Source organism: Tenrec ecaudatus, chromosome 1, assembly GCF_050624435.1.
Source record: "Tenrec ecaudatus isolate mTenEca1 chromosome 1, mTenEca1.hap1, whole genome shotgun sequence".
NCBI lineage: Eukaryota > Metazoa > Chordata > Mammalia > Afrosoricida > Tenrecidae > Tenrec > Tenrec ecaudatus.
Genome location: NC_134530.1, coordinates 36,151,819 through 36,173,070, shown reverse-complemented (window position 1 = coordinate 36,173,070; position 21,252 = coordinate 36,151,819). Strand labels below are relative to the sequence as shown.

At 52.1% G+C, this 21,252-nt stretch overlaps 1 protein-coding gene across 1 annotated transcript in view; it reads right to left on the bottom strand.

The window, feature by feature from the left end:
- Positions 1–21,252, bottom strand: part of TNFRSF8 (TNF receptor superfamily member 8) — a 79,983-nt gene that overhangs the window by 13,008 nt on the left and 45,723 nt on the right. The window contains exons 8-14 of the mRNA XM_075560495.1: positions 18,917–19,069; positions 12,417–12,467; positions 11,623–11,805; positions 9,965–10,061; positions 9,464–9,570; positions 5,110–5,211; positions 4,951–5,004 (exon numbers count right to left, since the gene is read on the bottom strand). Of these exons, the coding sequence (XP_075416610.1) occupies positions 4,951–5,004; positions 5,110–5,211; positions 9,464–9,570; positions 9,965–10,061; positions 11,623–11,805; positions 12,417–12,467; positions 18,917–19,069 (747 nt within the window). The remainder of the gene's footprint in view (positions 1–4,950; positions 5,005–5,109; positions 5,212–9,463; positions 9,571–9,964; positions 10,062–11,622; positions 11,806–12,416; positions 12,468–18,916; positions 19,070–21,252) is intronic.

Sequence of the window (21,252 nt, the reverse complement as noted above, 5' to 3'; positions counted from 1 at the left end):
AGGCTTTTCCCCTAAAAGCGTTGCTTCAGTCCACTGCCTTCCGGTATTAGTTTGCTTGCATTTTGGAAGAACAGTGATTTTCGTGTCAAGTGCCAAGCATGCTGGGTCACAGTGCCCCAGATCCCAGGACCCATCTGGGGATCATTCTCATGGGCTCTGATGCCTCTCCTTCCCTTCCCTCGCCCTCCACCTCCAGCCACAGCCCCTTCCAGGCCTGTCATAGAAGCAGGATGAGCCCAAAGAACTGGGTGGCACAGAGGCCCAGCCAGGCCTTCACTTCCTGGTTCCACCAGGGTCCTTTGGCGAGATGGCTGGTTCCAGAGTGGGACAGGAAGGGACAAGATGAACCTGGAGCATCTTAAACACTGAAGGGCTCCAAGAGCAGGATGAAGGCTTGGGAAAGACGCACAGCAGCAAGTTCAAGGGCGCTCCCACGGCCTCGTGGGGATATCAAAATAATGTTGGCGACAGATGGTCACTCACCCAACACACGTCCACTAGCTCAGGAAAAGCAACCAAGCCTGCTGTCGTCAAGCTGCGTCCTCCTCATAGTGAGCCTATACGACAGAGTGGAGTTGCTTCCCAAGCTTTCTGAGACTGTTCATCTTTACAGGAACAAACAGCCTCATCTTGCTCCCAAGGAGCGGCTGGTGGGTTTGAAGCACCAACCTTGCAGTGAACAGCCCAATGCTTAGCCCACAGTACCACCAAGGCTCCTTCCCATAGAACCACAAAGTACTTGGCAGCCTCAAGAGAGCCGAGAGTAACTTTCCGGTGAGAAACCCGGCAGGCGCACCTCTGGCGAGCCAAGTGAACATCGAGAGGAAAGGGACATGGAGCAGGCTGGGTGGGCAGCGCTCAGCATCACTTCCAGAAGCGTCCAACCAAAGATGCACAGCCCGAGTCCAAGCACGGGAAAACTCCAGACAAGCCCAGAGGGATGGGAGCTCACGGGGGCACATTCTAACATACAATGCTCCGAAAGGTCAAGGGCAGGGATGAAAGAGTCTGAAGACTCAGTGGGCTCAGACATCCTAATGACCATACAATGGTGCAGGGCGGGGCGGTGTCTCTGCTCTATGTAAGGCCACCATGAGTTGGAACCAAGTAACAACAGGAGGGAAGGGACGTAGCAGCGACACACAGCACGAGCCTCTGGACTGGATGCTTCTGTTATAAAAAGACACTATTGGGACCTGTGACATGTATAATCTCCTGTCAACTTGCGAAGGGGTGGAGTCTGGCATATCAATCAGGTCATAGCCAATGAGGCCTCTGTGTGGGCACAGCCTTCTCCTGAGGATTCTGGGAACTCCTGCCTTCCTCCCCGAAGGTGGGACACACTCTCTCCCTGTGAGACATTCCCGTTGATGAGCCACATGGAGCTACACTGATGGAGCCTGAGCCCTGGAGCTAGAGGAGCCACGTGGAGACCCACACCAGCACTAAGATTCTTCTACTACTACTGTATCCCCAAGACTTTCCACCCACTGGCCTGTGATCTTCCTGCATTCGATGTCATTACACGTGTTGTGTGAATCTGAAGAGGAATCCATAGACTAGTATCAGACATATGGGCTAATTTCGGACTTATGGACTTGATCTGGACTGGGCTGGGATGTTTCCTTAATATACAACTCTTTTATATAAAGCTCTTTCTTGTACATATATGAGTGTCTGTGAATTTGCTTCCCTAGTCAACCTGGACTAACACAGGACCAAAAAAATATCCCCAAACAACCAAACACTCCCACAAGTCTAAGGATCAGCCGGTGGCCATGCATGGTGAACTCCCTGGCTCTGACAGCTATATTACAGTTGGGTAGAAATATGTGCTTGTTTATGTGAAATGCACACCAAAGTATGTGGGGGTCAGAAGGCAAGCTAACAACTGATTCTCAGATGGTTCGAAGAAATGCTTCTTCTTTTTTTTGGTATTGCATTTAGGACTTTTCTGTAAATTTAAAATGTTTCCACAACAACTTACACCTATCTAGGAAAACAAACAAGCAAGCAAGCCAAATTCACCACCTACTCCTAGTGACCCAAATCAGGCAGGGTAGAACCACCCCAGTGGGCTTCTGAGATTGTAACTCCCGATGGGAGCAGAAAGCCCATCCCCCTCCCTCAGAGGGACTGGTGGTTTCAAACTGCTGACCTTGCAGTTAGCAGCCCAACCTGTAACCATGACAGCACCAGGGCTCCTCCCACCTGCCTCTGGTGAGGCACCCTGCAGCCTGACGGGCCCCTTGGCGATGCCTGCAGCAGGCTGTCTCAGCAGCAGGGAGCCTCCATTGACCAGGATCTGGGAAGCAGAACCTACTGAGCACCCTGCAGTGCGCTGGTCCCTCCCCAGGCATGATGGGTGTCTGGTCCCCAATGTCGCATTGTGCTGAGGAAGAAACCCCCCTGCTTCACCATTCTGTGCCGCCTCCAGCTGCTCATCAAGGAGAGGACCCGACTCCCCCCCCCCACCCCCCACCGGCTGCTTGGAGAACCTGGTGTTTCACCCAAGGCCACCAGGAGGGCAGAGCCACTCAGAGCTGGCTGGTGAGCGCCTAACACTCACTGCCACCGAGTCCGTGCCTACAGGCCAGGGTCCAACTGCCCTGGTGGGCTCCGGAGACCGTAATGCACGAGACTAGAGGGCCCCGTCTTTCTCCCACAGCCCTTCAGCTCTGCGTGTCGGCGGGGTTAGGGCACAAACTCCCATCCTGAGTGTCCTCAGCCCCTTCTAGGAGGTGAACAGTGCCCCCCGTGATGCAAAAGACGAAGTGCTTGGCTCCTACCTGCAAGGCCGGTGGTTCAAACCCACCAGCAACCCCTCGGCAGAAAAAAGCTGGAGACGGCTCCCTTAAGGGTCCCCACCGCCATCAAGGCAAGGCCGACTCACAGCGACGCAGGAGGACAGGGTGGGGCTGCCCCGGGGGTGTTCTGAGATAGGCATCCATGCTGCCGCAGAGCCCTGCCTCTCCCCTGCCCTGCCACCTTCCACACCACCGGGCGTCCACCACCAGCCCTCCTTCCTGTGAAGGGGGCCCGTATGGAAAGCCCTGTGGGGGCAGTTCTACTCCAACAGCGCGCAGCAATGGCAGACTGTGTGCCAGCTGAGTCCCCGTGACACAAATGATTAAGCGCCCAACGAAAGCCGCCCAGACACACCAAGAGGCAGGTCTGGCAATCAGCTTCCGAAGGGCCACAGCCTTGAAAACGCACCTGATGGCAGTGCCACTCTGCCCCCGGGGCAATCCATGCCAACAGCAGAGCTAGACTGGCGGCTCGGAAATCCAGGCCAGACTCTTGTTCTCAGTCCCCAGCCCGCCCCTGGGGGCATGTGAACAGAGGCAGGAGCAAAGCAGAGCTACATAGCCTTTGCCTGTCGGCACCCCTGCTCCAGGGTCATGCTCCAGCTTGCTCAGTCCTTGTCCTGTGCCCTCTAGGATTCTCTTGGGTTCATCACCGTGTCCAGCCTGGCACCCAGGCCCCAGGAAGCTACAAGGAAGCCAACGGGCAGGAATGGGTCCGAGGGAGGCCACCACCCGCCCCTGCTTGGTTTCTGCCGTAGCCCCCCTGCCCCCCATCTGGCTTCTTGAGAAAAGGTGCTTTCTTAGCTTGTCTCTCCTTTCTTTCTGCACTTTTTTTTTCTAAAGCAAAACTGCTACTGTGAAGGTTTAGAGAGAAAAAAAAATTAATTGACAGCAACGGAAACTCTAAAGCTAGAAAAATGTCAAGAAAGCAAACGTTGGTTTCAATGAGACACCAAGCCTGACAGCTCATGGAAAAAAGGTTAAAACTGTCAAAACACAAAAAAAACCCTCGCCAGGGCAGCACAGCAAACTCGGGTTCAAAACAAGTGCCTGTGCACCTCTGCTTTGGAGCCCAAGTCCAAAGCCAGGTGACTGTGAGGCTCCCCGCCCCCCAAGGCCTGGGGACATAGGGTGTGGGGGGAGGACCCTGGGGCAGGAACAAAGGCAGGGACAGGGAAGAAGATGGGGGAGCGCTGAGCCCCCTCTACCAGCAAACCGAGGCTGGTCAAGTCGCCTCCAGGGCCAGCACTCAATCTGGCCCGCCTTCTAGGCCATGTCCTTAGAAAACGGAGGCCAGACTGGACTTCCGGGGTCCTGGGCAGAGCCGGAGAGACCCTCTCTGGGATTCTTGTACAGCAGGATGTCCGCAGGACCCCGGAAATCCATGTTCCTCCTTCTTCATGCTCAGGGCTCTGTACACAGCAGGTACTCAGTCGGGGCTTGTGGAATGTCGAGGAAGACCCAGCCCTGGGACTGGGGTCCCACAGGGAGACTGGACAGGAGAGAGAGGACAGCAGAGCAAAGGCCTAGAAGAGCCAGCCTGTGGGATAGGTAGGTCAGAGAGACCAGCTGGGTCCTGGGCCCCTGGGGGGAGAGAACCAGCCCAGGCAGGAGGCAGGCCACACAACAGCCTCTGCTCCAGGCCCTGGGAAAAGCTCTGTGGGCCCCGCAGCATGGACCCCCCAGCACTGGCACTGCTCCCCCAGTGTACAGAGGAGGAAACCGAGGCACAGAGGAAGTTACAGCCCCAACATCACATAAGGAACAGAACCACGGCGGGAGCTGGTCAGCTGCTCCCCTGCCTTCTCTGGCCCTCAGCTGCCTGGGAAGTCAGTGGAGATGGAGAAAGGGGGAAGGGGGGAGGGGAGAGGATGAGAGGGAGGGCAGGAGGGAAGGTGCTCAGCGAGAAGGAGAGGCAGGTTTCTAACCCTTCAGGTGAGCATCCCATCCAAGCAGCTCTGTGCAGGATGGTCACAGGGCTTCATTTACCCAGCCCCTGGGAGACGCAGTAGGGAGGCCAGACCAGAGAAGCCTCGAGGTGGGTTCAGAGAGGAAGCTAAGCCTCCTGAGGCCAAACCCAGGGCCTAGAGCTGCTCGGAGCTGCTGGCTCAGCAGCCTCTTTGCTTGCACTCCACACACTTACCTGCAGGCTCGGGCGTGAACTGCAAGGTCTGGCCTGGGAAGCACAGGTGGAGCTCTGAAAGGAGAGCAGAGGGAGAGCTGGGGGAGCAGGCAAGCACCCAGGCCAGGCGGGCACCGAGCAGCCCTCCCAGCCTCCCCAGCCCCCGGGTGATCCACTTACTCTGCTGAAGCCCCTTCCTGCAGGCTCTCCAGTGGAACAGGAGGAAGGTGCCGGAGACAAGGAGCAAAATCAGCACCAGGGTCACCCAGAAGAGCACAGTCCCTGAAACAGAGAGGGTCCTGCAAGCTCTGCCCACGCCCTGCGGCCAGCGCCAGGGCAGCCCAGCCTGCAAAGGGGACCTGACTCCCTGGGGCTGACTGTGCCCGATCCTTTCCCATGCTGAGACCCAGCCCTGCCCACCTGCCCCTCCCCTGACTCCAGGTGGCCCTCAGGGCTAACTAGATACAGATGGTTTAGAGAAGAGCAAACTGCTCCTAAACTGAAACGCACCCCAAGCAAGCCTGTTGCTGTCCAGGCCGTTCTAGTGGAACTGCGCCCCGCGGGGCTTCTTGTTCACCAGGCCTTTCTTCCATGGCACCACTGAGTGGGCCAGAACCCCCAGCCTCTGGGTTAGCCGTCAGGCAAACGGTGACCACCACCCAGGGCCCGTTGCCATCAACCGGGTTTTGACGCAGGGCAACCCCATGTATCAGAGTCATTTCCAATGGCGGCTTTTCCTGAAGTGACCGCCAGGGCTTTCGTCTGGGGGAACTCAAACCAAGCGACCTTTCTTGTGTAGTCGGCAGCCAGGTGTTTAACTATGTGCCCCACCCAGGGACTCCAAGTGTCTCCCTAAAGCAGCGGTTCTCAACCTTCCTCACGCCGCGACCCTTTCACACAGTTCCTCATGTGGTGGTGACCCCCCACCATAACATTATTGTCCTTGCTACTTCATCACTGTCATTTTGCTACTGTGATGAATCGTCATGTAAATATCTGATAGGCAGGATGTATTTTCATGGTTACAAATTGATTGTAATTAAAGCATAGTGATTTATCACAAAACAATCTCATTATGTATTGTGAAATATTTATTTCTAATGACAAATAAATGAAATTGTGTCTTGAAGCATGGGGTAGCCTGGGTAACAGTCTTCATGCTGGGTAACATGTGGGCATCTCTGCATGTGGGCGGGCCCACCTGGAGACGGATAGAGGAGCCATGTCTCAAAGGGGTCACGACCCACAGGTTGAGGACCACTCCCCTAAAGCCAAAACCAATCGCTAATGATTCAATCCTGGCGTCCTGAAAAGACAGAGTAGCACTGCCCTCTTGGAATGCTGAGACTGTAAATCTTTGTGGCCTAAAATCTGCCTCCTGAGGAATGCCACCTGCTGGGTTTGAACTGCAGACCTTGTGGCTAGCAGCCCATCATATAATGCACAGCGCCGCCATCTCTAGGGAGTGATACGCGGAGGAGCCAAGAAGGAAGAAAGGCTTGTCAGCAAGGACTGAGCCTGGGACTCCTGCGGAAGGCACAGGGCGGTGAGCAGCCCGGGCAGCCGGCAGCATTCACAACGTGGCCAAGGTCCGGGGCAGGCAGGCAGCACTGCGAGGGTGGTTATGTGAAGGAGTACATTGGACGCTCCTGTCACTGCTATGCAGGTCACAGCCCCCAGACCCTATGCTCCATGAGGGCAGGCATCTGGCCTGGCCTGCACACAGACACTCAGTGCCCTGCAGGGAACAAACCGACAATCCTACGCTGTCGGCACCATGCCAAAGCAAACTCACTGCCATTCCGTGGCTTCCCACTCATAGTGACCCTACAGGACAGAGCAGAACTGCCCCTGCAGGCTTCCCAGGCGTTTACATTCCCAGGAGAGCAGGTGGCCTCTTCTTTTTCCTGTGGAGGGGCTGGCGTTCAACCTGCGGATCTTGTGGTGAGTGGCTCAGGGGGTAGCCCATGTGCTACCAGGACTCCTGGAGGCACTATGATTATCTCCACTGGGGAAACTAAGCCTCACAAAAGGTAAGTGTCTTCCTTGCCCAAGGGCAAGTGCAGTGAAGACTCCATCCCCAGGGAGCTGCTGTCAGGGCTCAAGTGGGACGTGAATGCTTTGAAAATGATGATGGCGGCCTATGTGCAAATGTGCTTGACACACTGGAGGAATGTATGGATTGTGATAAGAGATGTAAGAGCCCCCAATAAAAGTATTTTTAAAAACACACAATAAAAAAACAACACAATAAACAAACAAAATAGACTCCGTCCCCACTAGGTGGATTCTAGATGTATTACCTCACATCTGAGTACCTAACTTTTGCTCCTTTGTTTTCTTTTTGTCACTTGTTTAGATCGTACACCTAGTTATTGTATTTAAACTCCATGGTTTAGGTCAGCAGTCCTCAAACTTTTTAAACAGGGGGCCAGTTCACTGTCCCTCAGACCCGTTGGAGGCTGGACTATAGTTTTTAAAATAACTATGAACAAATTCCTATGACACTGCACATATCTTATTTTGAAGTAAAAAACAAACGGGCAAAAACACCCAGCGGGCCGGATAAATGTCCTCCGTGGGCCGCATGTGGCCCGCGGGCCGTAGTTTGAGGACCCCTGGTTTAGGTACTTAAAGAAAACGGATCCATGCCAGGTGATTGCTTCTCAAACTTGAATGTGAACATGGATCTCTGGAGTTCTTGTTAAAATGCAGGTTCTGGGTTCATAGGTCTGAGGTGGAACGGAAACTTTGTTTTTCTAATACACAGGTGGTTAAACACCCAATTATTAGCAGGAAGGATGGAGGTTCAAACGCACCCAGAGGTGCCACATAAGACGAGCTTGACAATCGGCTTCTAACCCGTTGCTGCCTTGAAAAGCACAGAGTCCTGCAGGTCAATTTCCACAGGGGCAGGTCCAGGGATGTGCTTTAAGAACGACAGCTCTGGCCTAGGGAAGCATCGCCACCTAGTGGCTGTTAACACAATCGCAAGTCCCAACGTGAATTGCCCAACATTTAATGGGTGCTAACCAGTGACCAAAATCCCCATCACGGAGCCAACTCAGACTCTGGGCAACCCTGGAGGACAGGGTGGAAATGCCTCTGGGTTTACAAGATGAATGCTTTACACCCATGTAGAAGCCCTCATCTTTCTCCCAAGGGCCAACTGGTGGGTTTGAACTGCTGACCTTGTAGTTAGAACCACTACATCACCTGGGCTCCAGCACTAAGATGAGGCTTTTTATTCCCATAAAAAGTGACAGTCACTGAAACTCACAGGGCAAGTCTATCCTGTCCCATACGGTCACTGTGTCCGAATCAACAGCATGGCAGTATGAGTGTAGTTTGTTATTTAATAATGCTGAGCTGTGAGGAAGAAGGCATTGATAGTGTAGTGGTTACGAGTGGGGATGTGATCCGCATGGTTGGCAGTTCGAAACCACCAGCAGCTCCTCGGGAGGAAGACTGGACTTTCTACCCCTGTAGACAGTTACAGTCTCAGAAACCACAAGGGGTGGCTATGCGTCAGGACTGACTACAGGGCAGTGAGTTTGGTTTGGTTGATGCTGTGAGGAGCCCCAGCGGCTTAGTGGTTACCTACTGGGCTGTGATCAGCAAGGTCCAAAGTTCAAGACCACCAGCTGGTCCTTAGCAGAAACACAGGGTTTTCTACTCCAATAAACAGTTACAGTATCAGAAAGTAACAGGGACAGTTCCACCCTGCCCTATCAGGTCACTATGAGTTGGCGTCAACTCAGTGGCAGTGAGTTTGGCTTTGGTTTGGTGCTGTCAGGGAAACATCAGGAAACTCAAGGTTGGTGGTTCAAATTCACCTGATCCAGTGGAGACTTATAGCTTTGGAAACACTATGTAGGGTGACTGTGAGTCAGAATCGACTCAGTGACGGCAGATGTTGGGTAGCAGTCTGGGCAGGAGCCCTGTGTGCCGTGGCTAGGAGCCTGGCTCCCAACTGAAAGATCGGGCTTACAACCCACAGAGCAGGAGAAAGATGTGACCAGTTGCTTCCGTACGGGTTACATGAGCAGAAGGACCTGATGCTACACTTCCCCAAAATTCTACCACCGTCAAACCACGAGAGCACAAGCCGACACTCACAGGCACAGGGTTGCCGAGAGGCAGGTCAGTGCCATGCCAACTGATCCTCAATGGACCTGCAACGTGTGAAGTACATAGCATGCTTCTGGCAGCCCTGGTCATGACTCATAGGACGCTGGCTCCAACCCTGCGTGGTTCTGCCGTACGGATTGACAGCAGAGAACACAGAGGACCTGAGTCACTAACACCATGCTACCACTCAACACACATTTAGTGAAAGTATGAATAAAATCCTTGCACAAGAATTAGGGAATCGTCACTAGTAAGAGGCGTGGCTACAAATGAAAATCAAACAAACATAAAAACGCAGAAATCTCTGGGGTCCCATGCTGGCCACAAATGGTAGAGGCTGCCGCTGCAGGAGGACTCCTCCTGCTTGGGGGGTGGGGGTGGGGGAGTGGTTGGCAGTTGTTACCTGCATCTGGATTGGGCTTCCCCGTGGAGGAGAGAACAGCAGGAGGACTGGTGGAACGGAAGGTTTCTTCCCAGGCATGGGTGGTGCTCAGGAAAGCCGTGATACCACTGTGAGGGAAACCAGAGACAGGACTTACCATGGAGATGGACATGATGGAGGTGGAGATGATGGAGATGGAGGAGATGGTGGAAACGATGGAGATGGGGATTATGGAGATGGAGATGGAGATGATGGAGATGGAGAAGTGTGCTCAGGCACAACCCCCTCCTATGGAGATGGTGCAGACTCCACCAGAGCCCCCAGACTCTTGGCCCATGTTGACCTCTGCAGGTACCTTGGTCTCTAACTCTTCGGTGGTGTCCAGTAGGACTCTAGAATGACTTGTAGATGTAGCTCAGAGGACCCAGTCTATGTCCCACCTCCACCCCAAGTCAGCTGCCCACGGGCATCCCCTGGACATGGCAGGGATGGTCCCACCCTGGGAGAGGATCCTGGAATCACCTGTTGGGCGTCTCACTCTCCTGTGGGCTGGTGCTGCAGTCAGGGTGAGTCCCCAAGGAAGGCGGCAGCCCGTCAGTGGTGGCCCTCAAAGCCATATCTGCAAGAGGTGACAAAGCCTTAGAATTGATTCAAGAAAGACATGAATCCAAGGGACACAAGAATGAAGGTTCACGATGGTATCCTGTTGTCTCTCCCTTCCTCTCTCCTTCCCGCCTTCCTCCCCTCCATGTAGTGTTTCTTTGCTGGGCATCTACCATGTACCAGGGACTGTGCTAGGGGCTGATCTATAGCAGAAAGCTAAGCAGGTAAGTCAGTGGGATCGTGATGGGACTCACTCAGAATAGGCCCAGGTCCCTGTGACAGAGACTCACCCTCACCGACCAGGAAGGGTTCCCTGCGGAGGGGATTGCCGGGATGTGTGTGGAGGCGAAGGTATTCAGAGCAGAGGAATTAGAGGTGATAAGGCGCCGAGGTAGGGCCAGGGATTGCAGGAAAGACAGGGTGGTGCGGAACCCACCCTGGAGCTAGAGACCATGTCAAAACAGCGGGTCTCTGGCACACCAGTATCCAAAGCAGTAGTAATCATAATCGTCCAAGAAGGAGAAGCAACCCCAAGGTTTACCGACTGGGTAAACAAAACGTGGTCCAGTCAGATGATGGATATGGTTTGGCAGTGAGGGGACTGAAGGGCGGGCACGCACGGATGATGAGCCTCACCCACACCACGCTCAGCGAGATAAGCCTGGCACAGAAGGGCACAGGTGGGGGATTCCACTCATGGAATGGCCTGCTGTGGTTAGGTGCCAAGGAGCCAGCCTCGACACATAGCAACATCGCGTGCCACAGAACCAGACACAGCCCAGAACCGCGCGCATCTCAGAACTGTTGCTGTGTGGGTCGTGGCGGCCACGCTGTCAATCCATCTCAGCAAGAATCTCTCTTTTTCTAGAGCCTTCGACTTTGCCCAGCATGAAGCCCTTTTCCAGGGACTGGCCTCTCTGATAGCATGTCCAAATAGGTGGGGCGCATCTTGCCATCTCTCGTCTAATCTCCTGGCTGCGATCTTTCCGAGGCAGGCCGTCCATTCTTCCAGCACCTCCAGTCCACGTGACAGTCTGCTTTTTTGCTTAAAGAGGGACTCGTGCCGCAGACTGGCCGCTGCAACGCAACATTAGCTCTCTCGACCGCTGCTTCCCTGAGCACTGACTGTGGATCCAAGCAACCTCTGTCTTTTCTGTTTCTCAGACGGAATAGGCTGAAAAAGCAAATCCGCGGACACAGAAATAGACCGGGACCATGCTGGCTGGGGCCAGAGGTGGATGGGAGCGTCTGCTGACAAGCTGTGGGGGTGCCTTCCACTGCAGTAGGGAGGACAGGGCCACGGGTATGTGTGTGGGGGGGAGAGACTGTGCCCCCACCGGCCCCAGAAGGATGGGCGACATTTGGGACAAGCCTGAACGGAGCCTGGGAGCCTCGTAAGAATGACAGTGCCTCAAGTCCATTCCAACTCGCCACGAGCCCAGGGGACCGACTAGAGCTGTCCTGGCGCGGTCCCCAGGCTGTCAGTCTTCACACAAGCAGGCTGCCAGGTCTGTCTCCCGAGGCACCTTTCCAAGTGGGTTTGAACGGCTGACAGCTAAGCGCTGTAACCACCACACCAACAGGGCTCCGGCCCAGCTGCTCCAGGATGAGGGAGGTTGCTGGGGTTTCCTGCTTGGCATCCGTGGCTCCCCGCAGCGGGGTTGGCTCGAACTGCGAGATCTGTTTCAGGAGCTGAGCGTGGGGCGGCTGCTGCTCCGGGCCCGCAGAGACCCGCAGGACCTGGCCCATGTCCTGGCTTCCTTTCAGAGGAATGCACCGGATCGGGAAGCTTCCCGGTGTTCACATGCAGCCTGAGATGTTTAAGTTTGTTTCCTTATAAAATCAATGTTGCTGTTGTTTGGTCCCACGGAGTCCGTCCTGATGCGCGGTGACCCCAGGAGCCAGAGGAGATGCCTCTCAGGGGTGGGGGTGGGGTGCTAAGCCACAATCATTAGACAGAGATGGTGGGGTCTTTCTCCCGCAGAGAGGCGGGGAGGTTGGAACCACCAACCTTTCCACTGGCTGCCAAGTGCTTCACCATTGCACATCCTGTGTGGTTTACGGATACGTCGTTTACAAGGAAACATCTCCTGAGTGGATGGCGTGATAGGGTTTGACAAGGCTCGTGTGCTGTGTATAACCATAAGCCTACATCCGAGGGAAAGTGCTCTAAATGACAACCATACCTCGATGCAGATGGAGGGTTCCCATCAGCCCAGACAGTTCCCGAGTGCCCCACCTGCAGCCCCAGGCGACCGCCCTTCACTCGATGTCCGTACGGAGCGCGTTTCCTGTTTTCTAGAATGCCATGGCTATGGAACTGGCACCGGCTTGCTGCACGGTAGGTGCTGCCAGTCTTCCAACCGCTCACCAGCCACGGGCACGGGCTGCGGCGTGCCCATAATGCACGCGCGGTAGGATGCTGTTAAACAGCGTGACTGTCGTCTGGGGAAATTGCACTGTGGTGTCCTGATGCAGCTGTGGGCATTCCAGCACACGGCTTCGTGTGAAGATGTCTTTGTATTTCTCTTGAGTAAGAGCGAGGCAGCTGGGTGGTAGGTCACTGTGCTGGCCACACAAAATGCCCCTGAGGGCCAGTTAGCAGGCAGTCACCTCGGCTCTGATCCGGCCACCTGGTTTCACGAGAGAAAGACAAGAGGGAGGGAGAGGCAGAACACTGGGATCCACGTCCCGTCCAAAGCACTTGCCTCCAGACCACACTACCTCTTGCTTGGGGACGGGCTCCTCATTATAATCTGAACGTCAGAGCTTGTCTGGGCCAGGAACCTTTGGCCCCGAAGGGAAGCTGGCCACACCCAGCCACTACACACCTCCTCACCCGGCCCTTCCCTAAAACATTCCTGTGGAACAAAACGTGCACACACACACACACACACACACACACACACACACACACCTCCCTTCCACAAACCGCTCCCTACCCTTCCTGAAACACTCAGAAGATAAAGCAAGGTATAAACTCACTTCCTCCTTGGACGGGGAGTCTGGTCTTGGTCACCAGACCATTGGCCACACTCATGGCCACCTGTAGGCCCTCCCTTATGGGGCAGATTGTTCAACCTGCCGGGACAGTGTCCATGGATGTGCGGGTGCCTGTTGGGGTTATTCACTGGGATGTCTTTGGGCCTCGGGCGAGTTTGGGGGTTATTTTTAGTTGGTGTTGTTAACAGCTTTATTATGCTTCATCTACACGTCACACAATTCAATAACTCAAGCATAACAAGAGTTGTACAATTGCCACCACCGTCCATTCTAGACCACTTCCTTGTACTCATTGTCAGTCGCATAATTTTTTTCGAACTGTGATTAAAAGATACACAACAAAACATTCCCCGATTCCACAACTTCTACGTGTATCATTCAGTCAGGGAGGGTGCCCTTGAGGGGCCTGGCGGCCTCCTGTGCTCACCTGCACCCACCTCAGAGTGGTGGCTGCACCCTGTCCGTCCGCAGGGAGCGGAGCGGGCCCTCTCGGGGATGGCATGAGGCACTGAGAGGAGCTGAGTCTGAGCTACAACACCTGCTGGTCCCCCAGCCCGGCTGCTGTTCCTCCTCTGAGCAGAGAAGGGGCCCGGGCCTCCTGGAGCCACCCTGCCCTGTGCGTGCCTCGCCTCGCCTCTGACTGCCTCCCTCCCTCGTCCCTGCCCTCCCCTTTCCATCGGGAAGTGAGCAGAAGGCATTGTTTAGTCCCAAGTCTCCCCTTTCCATCCGGAACTGAGCAGAAGGCATTGTTTAGTCCCAAGTTGGTCTGTCTGGGTTCCTTGATAACAGTCCACTAGAAAAGAGACCCCCACCCTACCCACCCCCCGGGGAAGAACCCCACCTATGACCCGTTTTAAGTACTTGTCCCTCAGAGGATTGTCAAAGACTGTCCCCTTAAGGAGCCCTGATGGCATGGTAGGTTACGCATCGAACGGCTAACCACCGAGTTCATGGTTCAAATCCATCAGCTGCTCCATGGGGAAAAGGCGAGGCTAGCTGCCTCTATACAATGTCCAAGTCTCGGAAAACCCACAGGGACATCGCTCCTCTGTGCTATACGGGCACTGTGAGTCGGAATCCGTGCAATGGCAGGGGTTTGGTCTGGGTGTGATTTTTTAGAAGATCTCCAGGCCTTTCTTCTGAGGAGCCTCTGGGTGAATTCAAACGATCACCTTTGCCTAGTTTCACCTAACTATGAGACCTAACTATGTGCACCACTCGGGACTGCTAAACTCAGGAGCTAAACACACACACACCTCTATGTCGTCAGGTGCCAGCAAGCCAGTCTGACTCCCAGTGAGCCCACGTACAGCAGACCGAAACACCGCCTACTCCCGCGCCACCCTCACGATTGCCAGGGGTGAGCCCAATGTTGGCAGCTACCGTGCCAAGCCATCTCCTTGAGCGTCTTCCTCGTTTCCCTGCCCCTCTCATTTACCAAGCCTGATGCCCTTCTCCGGGGACGATCTTTCCTGATAACGTGACCAAAGTACAGGAGACCAAGTCTTGCTATCCTTGCCTCGAAGGAGCATCCTGGCTGTGCTTCTTCCAAGACAGATTTGTTCGTCCTTCCGGAATGTTCTTCACCAGCACCACGGTTCAAATGCTTCCAGTTGCCGTCAGTCCTCCTTATTCCATGTCTACCGTTCACGTGCACAGAAGGCCATTGAAAACACCATGGTTTGGACCAGGCGCACCTTAGTCCTCAAAGCAAGCTTCTTGTTTTTCAACACTTTAAAGAAGGCTTAGGCAGCAGCTTTACCTAATACAACACCGTGTTTGACCTCCTGACAGCTGCTCCCATGAGTACGGACTAGGGATCCAACAAGATAAAATCCTCGCCAACTTCAATCTTTTCTCCGTTGATCAGGATTTCGCCTGTTGGTCCGGTTTGGGCTTCCGGACATTGAGTTGCACTCCCCACTGAAGGCTACCACCCTGATCCTTATGGGCAAGTGCCTCGAGCACTTGGTCCTCACTTCCAGCAAGCAAGGCTGTGCCATCTGCACATCACAGGCTGTGAATCTGCCTCCCTCCAGTCCCAATGCCCCGTCCTTCATACACCCCATCTTCTCGGATGATGTGCTCCGCATTCAGGTTAACTCAGTGTGGTGAAAGGCGGCCACCCGGGCACACACCTTTCCTGATGTAAAATCGGGCGGTATGCTCTGCTGTGGTTACACACCTGCCTCCTGCTCCAGGCACAGATGCTGAGATACATGCCTATGGATCTGTGTGCCTCTGTGTCTCTATAGCTACATGAGCCCTGGTGGCTAAGTGGCTACACACTGGGCTGCAATCCACCAGCCGCTCTGCTGGGGAAAGACAGGGCTTCCCGTTCCTGTAAACAGTGGCCGTCTCGGGAACTCACAGGGGCAGTTCTGTCTCGTCCTAAAGGGTCACTGTGAGTTGGCATCAACTCAAGGGCAGTGAGTCTGGGTTTGGGGGAGTTGTTTCATACATCTGTATCTGTCTGCCTAGTATACAGAAGGTACTAGATACAGTACCTCCACTGTATCCTCAAGCCTTTTGATGCTGAAAACCTTGAGATCTGTCATTCTCCCTCTCATTCTCACAGGCCTCTCCCTGGGGCCTTCCAGCCGCCTGCTCCGACAGTGCCCGGTGGCATCCCAGTCTGCAGCATGGCCATCATCCCGGAAGTTCCCTTCCGGCCTCCCCTGGGATAGAGTACTGTTTTCAGATTCCATGTCTCCCTCTTTTCTTTTTTAAAATTTTTATTTATTTATTTTTTGTTTTTTGTTTTTTTAAATTTTTTTTGTCTCCCTCTTTTCTATCTTTCTTCCTTTCCCCCCTTATTTAGCTGGGTAACATCTTCAAATCATTTTCTAATAGAAGATACAACATCTCGTGTCTGGAAATGTTTTTATTCTGCTTTCGAACTTGATTGTACATTGACTGGTAAATAAGCTAGATTTGGAACCGTGACGCTATAAACCTTTCTAGATTCCTTGTTCTTGTCTTTTTAACCCTCCGATGTTCTTAGGCTCTGTCTTTGGCCGTGGATCCTAAAACACACTGAGGGCATGCCTACGTGTGGGAGCTTCCATTTGTCCCGCTTTGCCCGCGGCCTCATGCTTCACTTTGCCCGCGGCCTCATGCTTCTCCATCGGAAAGGTGGCTCTTCTATCACTGCTTTGAGTATCTCCACTGCCAAGGTCCTCGGCCCAGCTGTGCCTCCTGTGTTCTCTCTAGATTGCTCTTGGGGAGATGCAGCACTGTGTCGATGAATCCTCTCGGTTCGTATCTTTTCATTCACATTTTCCATCTTGCTGGGTGTTCTGTATCTTTGAGTCCTTCCACTGCAACTTTCCCCCAGCAACTATATCGCCTAGTTTCTGCACCAGAGTGGGCACAACTGGGAGTCAGAAACTGCACGGTGACTTAAAAGTCTAATATAAAGGCGTCGTCAACTATGACCAAAGAGCAGTTATAAAGATTTAGGGAAAACTGAAGGGTGTGCTCAGCTGAAGACGCACACCCAAGGAAAGACAAGGTGCCCGTGCTCCCTGGGGAAGGCATAGGTGAAGCCCTCTGGATGGCAGAGAACGTGTCTAGATGTCCCGCACCAGAGCTGGTGCACAGTCACCAAGGGCCTGAGTTATTCAGAGCCACTGTCACAGAAATACCACAACTGAATGGCTTTAACAAATGAATTTATTCTCTCAGTTTAGGAGGCTAGGTCTACATTCAAGACCCCAGGTCTATGGAAAGGCTTTTTCTTGCGATCGTTTTGGTAGAAGGTCCTGGTCTCCTCTCAGCACTGGGAGCTCAGCAGTCCTTTGAGAGCTGCGTGAATCTCGGCATCCGTCTTCTCCCCCTGGGTCTAGGAGGTTCTCGGCACGGGGACCCCATGCCCAAAGGTGGCACTCGGCTCCTGACTCTTCCTTCTTGATCGTCGCCGCAGGACCCTCCTCCGCTGCTCCTTCTTGCGCCTTTTATCTCTTGGTAGCTACAAGGTTAAAGAATGAAAGGATACAACCCTGACACACACCTTTCCTGATTGCATACCACACAGGAACCCCTCGTTTACCATTCTTACTTAACCCTTACATTGAATAAACAATCCAAGGAGCTAAACAAAGTGAAGGAAAACCATGACATCAGGATTAGGAGAGGGTTGATGTGCACATGACACACCAGGCTTGCTGAAAGTAAGGAGGACTGAAAGCACTTACAGGTGAAGGTCAGAGACTACAGCCTTCCAGTGGATTTAGGTCTCAACATAGAGAACAATTAAATCCTCACAACTGAACCAATAAGCAACACTATGATAAATGGGGTGGGGGGTTTGAAGTTGCCAAGGACTTCGTTTTATTGGATCCACAACCAACACTCACAGAAGCAGGAGTTACAAAAACAAGCAGTGCATGCCTTTGGGCAAATCTGCTGCAGGAGACCTGTGCCGGAAAACAAAGACGTCACTTTGAGGACTTCAGGCACACTTAACTCAAGCCATGGTCTTTTCAACCACCTTATATGCAGGTCAAGCTGGGCAATGAATAAAGAAGACTGAGGAGCACATGATGCATTTGAATTATGAAGACTGTGAAACATTGTGGGTACTACCAAATGAATAAACAAATCTGTCTTAGAAGGAATACTGCCAGAATGCTCCTTAGACGTGAGGATGGTGGTACTCTGGACACGCGATCAGGAGGAGCCCTGGAGAAGGACATCATTCATGGTGAATTAGAGGTCAGGGAAAAAGACCCTTGATGTGATGGATTGACACCGTGGCTGCAAGAATGGGCTCCGTCATAACACCGAGCCAGGCAGTGATCCACTCTATTGCACGCGGGAACGAAACCAACTCACTAGCACCCAACAACAAGATAAAAGGGGATGCGGGCCACACCCCAGGAGAGTTCCCCTTACACGGGATCAGGGCTGTGACCTGGGTAGGGTGGTCACTTAAGTAGGGGCGCTGCATCCCACCCTAAGGCTGCCTTCTCACCATAACCAACATAACCTAATTCTCTTAAACATCATTGAATCCTGTCTCATGAGCAGCAAGCAGAGGCTAAGATTTACAAGAGATCACGAAACAGAGGCGAATCACAACATTCTGGGACTGATGGCCCAGCCAAGCTGTCACATCTTTTTTGGGAAGACAATGTGGTCTATGGCACAGGGCAAGCAGGAAAACCCTCAGAACTGTAGGCGACCCATTGCTGGTGGGCAGTGCTCAGAGGAGCCGAGCGTCACTGTGGGTAGGGCCTGGAGTAGGTGCTGTCGGGCTGGAGTGCGTGAGAAGCCAGGCAGGAGGGGGTGTGCAGAGCGAATCAGAGGGCCCCGCTGACCCAGGACTGCGAGGCCCTTTCTGTTGAACGCTCTCGTCTGTTAACACTCTCCCTCCTTTTGTTCTCCCCTACTGTCGAGGGTTCATATTTTTGCACAGTGACAGAATGCCCACCACGTGGGAATTGGAAGCCTCTTCATAAACTTTATATTCTTCTACCGTGAGTCAGTAAAATACTATTGCAAATAAAGTCAAAAGTTTCAGGGGGAAAATCATTTTTCTTTCCTCTTTCTTAAATTTGTTTTCTTGTGAATCATTTATCAGGTCTACATTCACCAAGCAAGACCACATATCAACATTCCATAACTTGCCTTCTTCCCATCCACCCACCCCCCTTTTTTGAAAAAGAAAAAAAAAAGAACCATCAAAGACTCTTTTCAAAATACCAAATCTAGATGTTATTCTACCCACTAGGTATAACTAACCAAAGTTCAACTAGGACCTAGTTGACAGCCAGGGTGGAAGGTTATTGACCGCACTGGAGTGAAGAGGTAGTACAATGGTAGAGACACAGACTGAAGCCTCTGGATGGGGTGCAGACTGCTTACCCTTGTCTTTGCCAGACACCCCTGTTGGGCAGGGGCGGCGGGTGACGCAGCGTGCACAGGAGTTGGCAGCTGATGTGGTGCAGACCATTCCAGGCCGACATTCACAGACGCGGGGGGAGTTCCATGTGCAGGGTGTCTTCTCCACAAGGTCATCTAAGGACACAGAGCAGGGTTATGGAGCGGATTAAGAGAGGCCAAAGGAAGGGGGATGAGAGATCTCCAGGCAGGTGGAGAACAAAAAAAATAAATAAATCGTTAGCGGTATCATGAAAGAAGAAATCAAATACCACATTTATATACTTAGAGACGTTGTATATTTGTTTGGAAATGTTTTGCATTCTCTGTTTTATGGGTGAAAGTAGAAGGATTGTATCCATAGAATAAAAGCCTGTGACTTGGTCAACAAGCACATTTCTCAATCAGCAAGATGCTTAGAGAGCCAGCATGCTAAAGAGATGGGTATGGCTTGCAACACCAAAGCCGGGAAGACTTGGGGGGCTGGCCAGGGGGCATACGAGAACCCAGCAATGAGGGCGATGATCGGAGACAATGATGCGAGTGGGAGCCCATTGCTGCCGGTTCAAAAATGCCAGAGTGTGCTTATAGTACACCCTTAATGAGGCAATAGTAAGAGCTGTCCTCTTGAAGTTGGAAGCAAGGCAGGGGTGCCTGCTCTCACCAGGTCCACGCAATATTGTATTAGAGCTCAATATGTGGTAAGATTAGAGAAAGAAATAAAAGGCATCCAGACTGGAAATGCAGAATGACACTTGTCTTTATTTACAATGATATGATTGTATAGAGAGAAAACCCCAAAGACTCCACAAGAAAGTTGCTAGAACTAAGAGAATTTAACAAATTCTGGGTATAAGATCAACAGACGGAAATAAGTTGGGTTTCCGTACACCAGTGATGAGAAATGTGGACAGGTAATTTGAGAAACAATGCCATTTACAATAGCAACTAAGGGAAGAAAATGCCTAAGAAGAAATCGAATCCAGGACATGAAAAACTTTTATAACAAAAACTACAAAACACTGCTGAAAGACGTTAAAGAAGATTTAAAAAAGTGGAAGGGTGTTCCATGATCCTATATTAGGAGACTTACTATTGTTAAGATATAGATAAAGCTATCAATACCACTCAACATACTCTCTAGATTCAATACAATCCTGATAAAAATTCCAGCAGCCTTCTTTATAATTTGGGGTTTTTTTTAATCTTCAGTCTTATATGGAAAGGTGGTGTTGTTGTTTTCAGCTTCTGTTAGTCCAGGTTTGACTAAAGAAACAAATCCAGAGACATTTATATGAGTATAAGAAAGAGCTTTTTCTATAAGAGACGCCGGACAGGGCAAGATATGGCAAAATAATAATTTATAAATTATCAATGGCTCATGAGGGAGGGGAGAGCGGGGAGGGAGGGGGAAAAAAGAGGACTTGATGCAAAGGGCTTAAGTGGAGAGCAAATGCTTTGAAAGTGATTAGGGCAAAGAATGTACAGATGTGCTTTATACAATTGATGTATGTATATGTGTGGACTGTGATAAAGAGTTGTATGAGCCCCTAATAAAATGTTAAAAAAAAAAAGAGCAATTGAATATTGAGAAAACATCCCAACCCAGTCTAAATCAGGTTCATAAGTCCGATATTAGCCCATATGTCCAATACCAATCTATAAATTCTTCTTCAGACTTATGCAGTAACATGGAATGCAGGAAAATCACAGGCCAGTGGGTGGGAAGTCTGGTGGATCCAGTGGCGGTGGAAGCATCTCAACGCTGGCAGGGGTCTCCATGTGGCTTCTTCAGCTCCAGGGCTCTAGTGTAGCTCCATGTGTCTTGTCTGCAGGAATGTCTCACAGGGAGTGTGTGTGTTTCCCACCTCCGGTGAGCTATTCATCTTCTTGGCGCCTCCAAGTGAGGTCATCAAGCTGTGACCTGATTGACAGGCTAAACTCCACCCCTTCACTCTTAAGTTTCAAATTGGCAACAGATGATGTAACTACCACGGGTGCCATTGAGTTCTGATTCACAGAGAACCTTTGCACAACAGAATAAAACTCTGCCAGTCTCTCTCAACCTCCTAATTGTTGTGTTTGAGCCCAGTGCTGCAGCCACTGTGTCAATCCACCTCAGCCAAAATCTTCCTAAATTTTGACCAAGCAGGAGGCCCTTTTCCAGGAACTGGGTAAATCTTGCCATCTCACTTCTAAGTAATTTGCAAGTTGTACTTTTTCCAAGACAGACTTGTTTGTTCTTTGGAAATCCATGGACTTTCCATATTTTTCACCGGCACCTTAATTCAAATGCATCTATTCTTCTTCATTCATTCTTC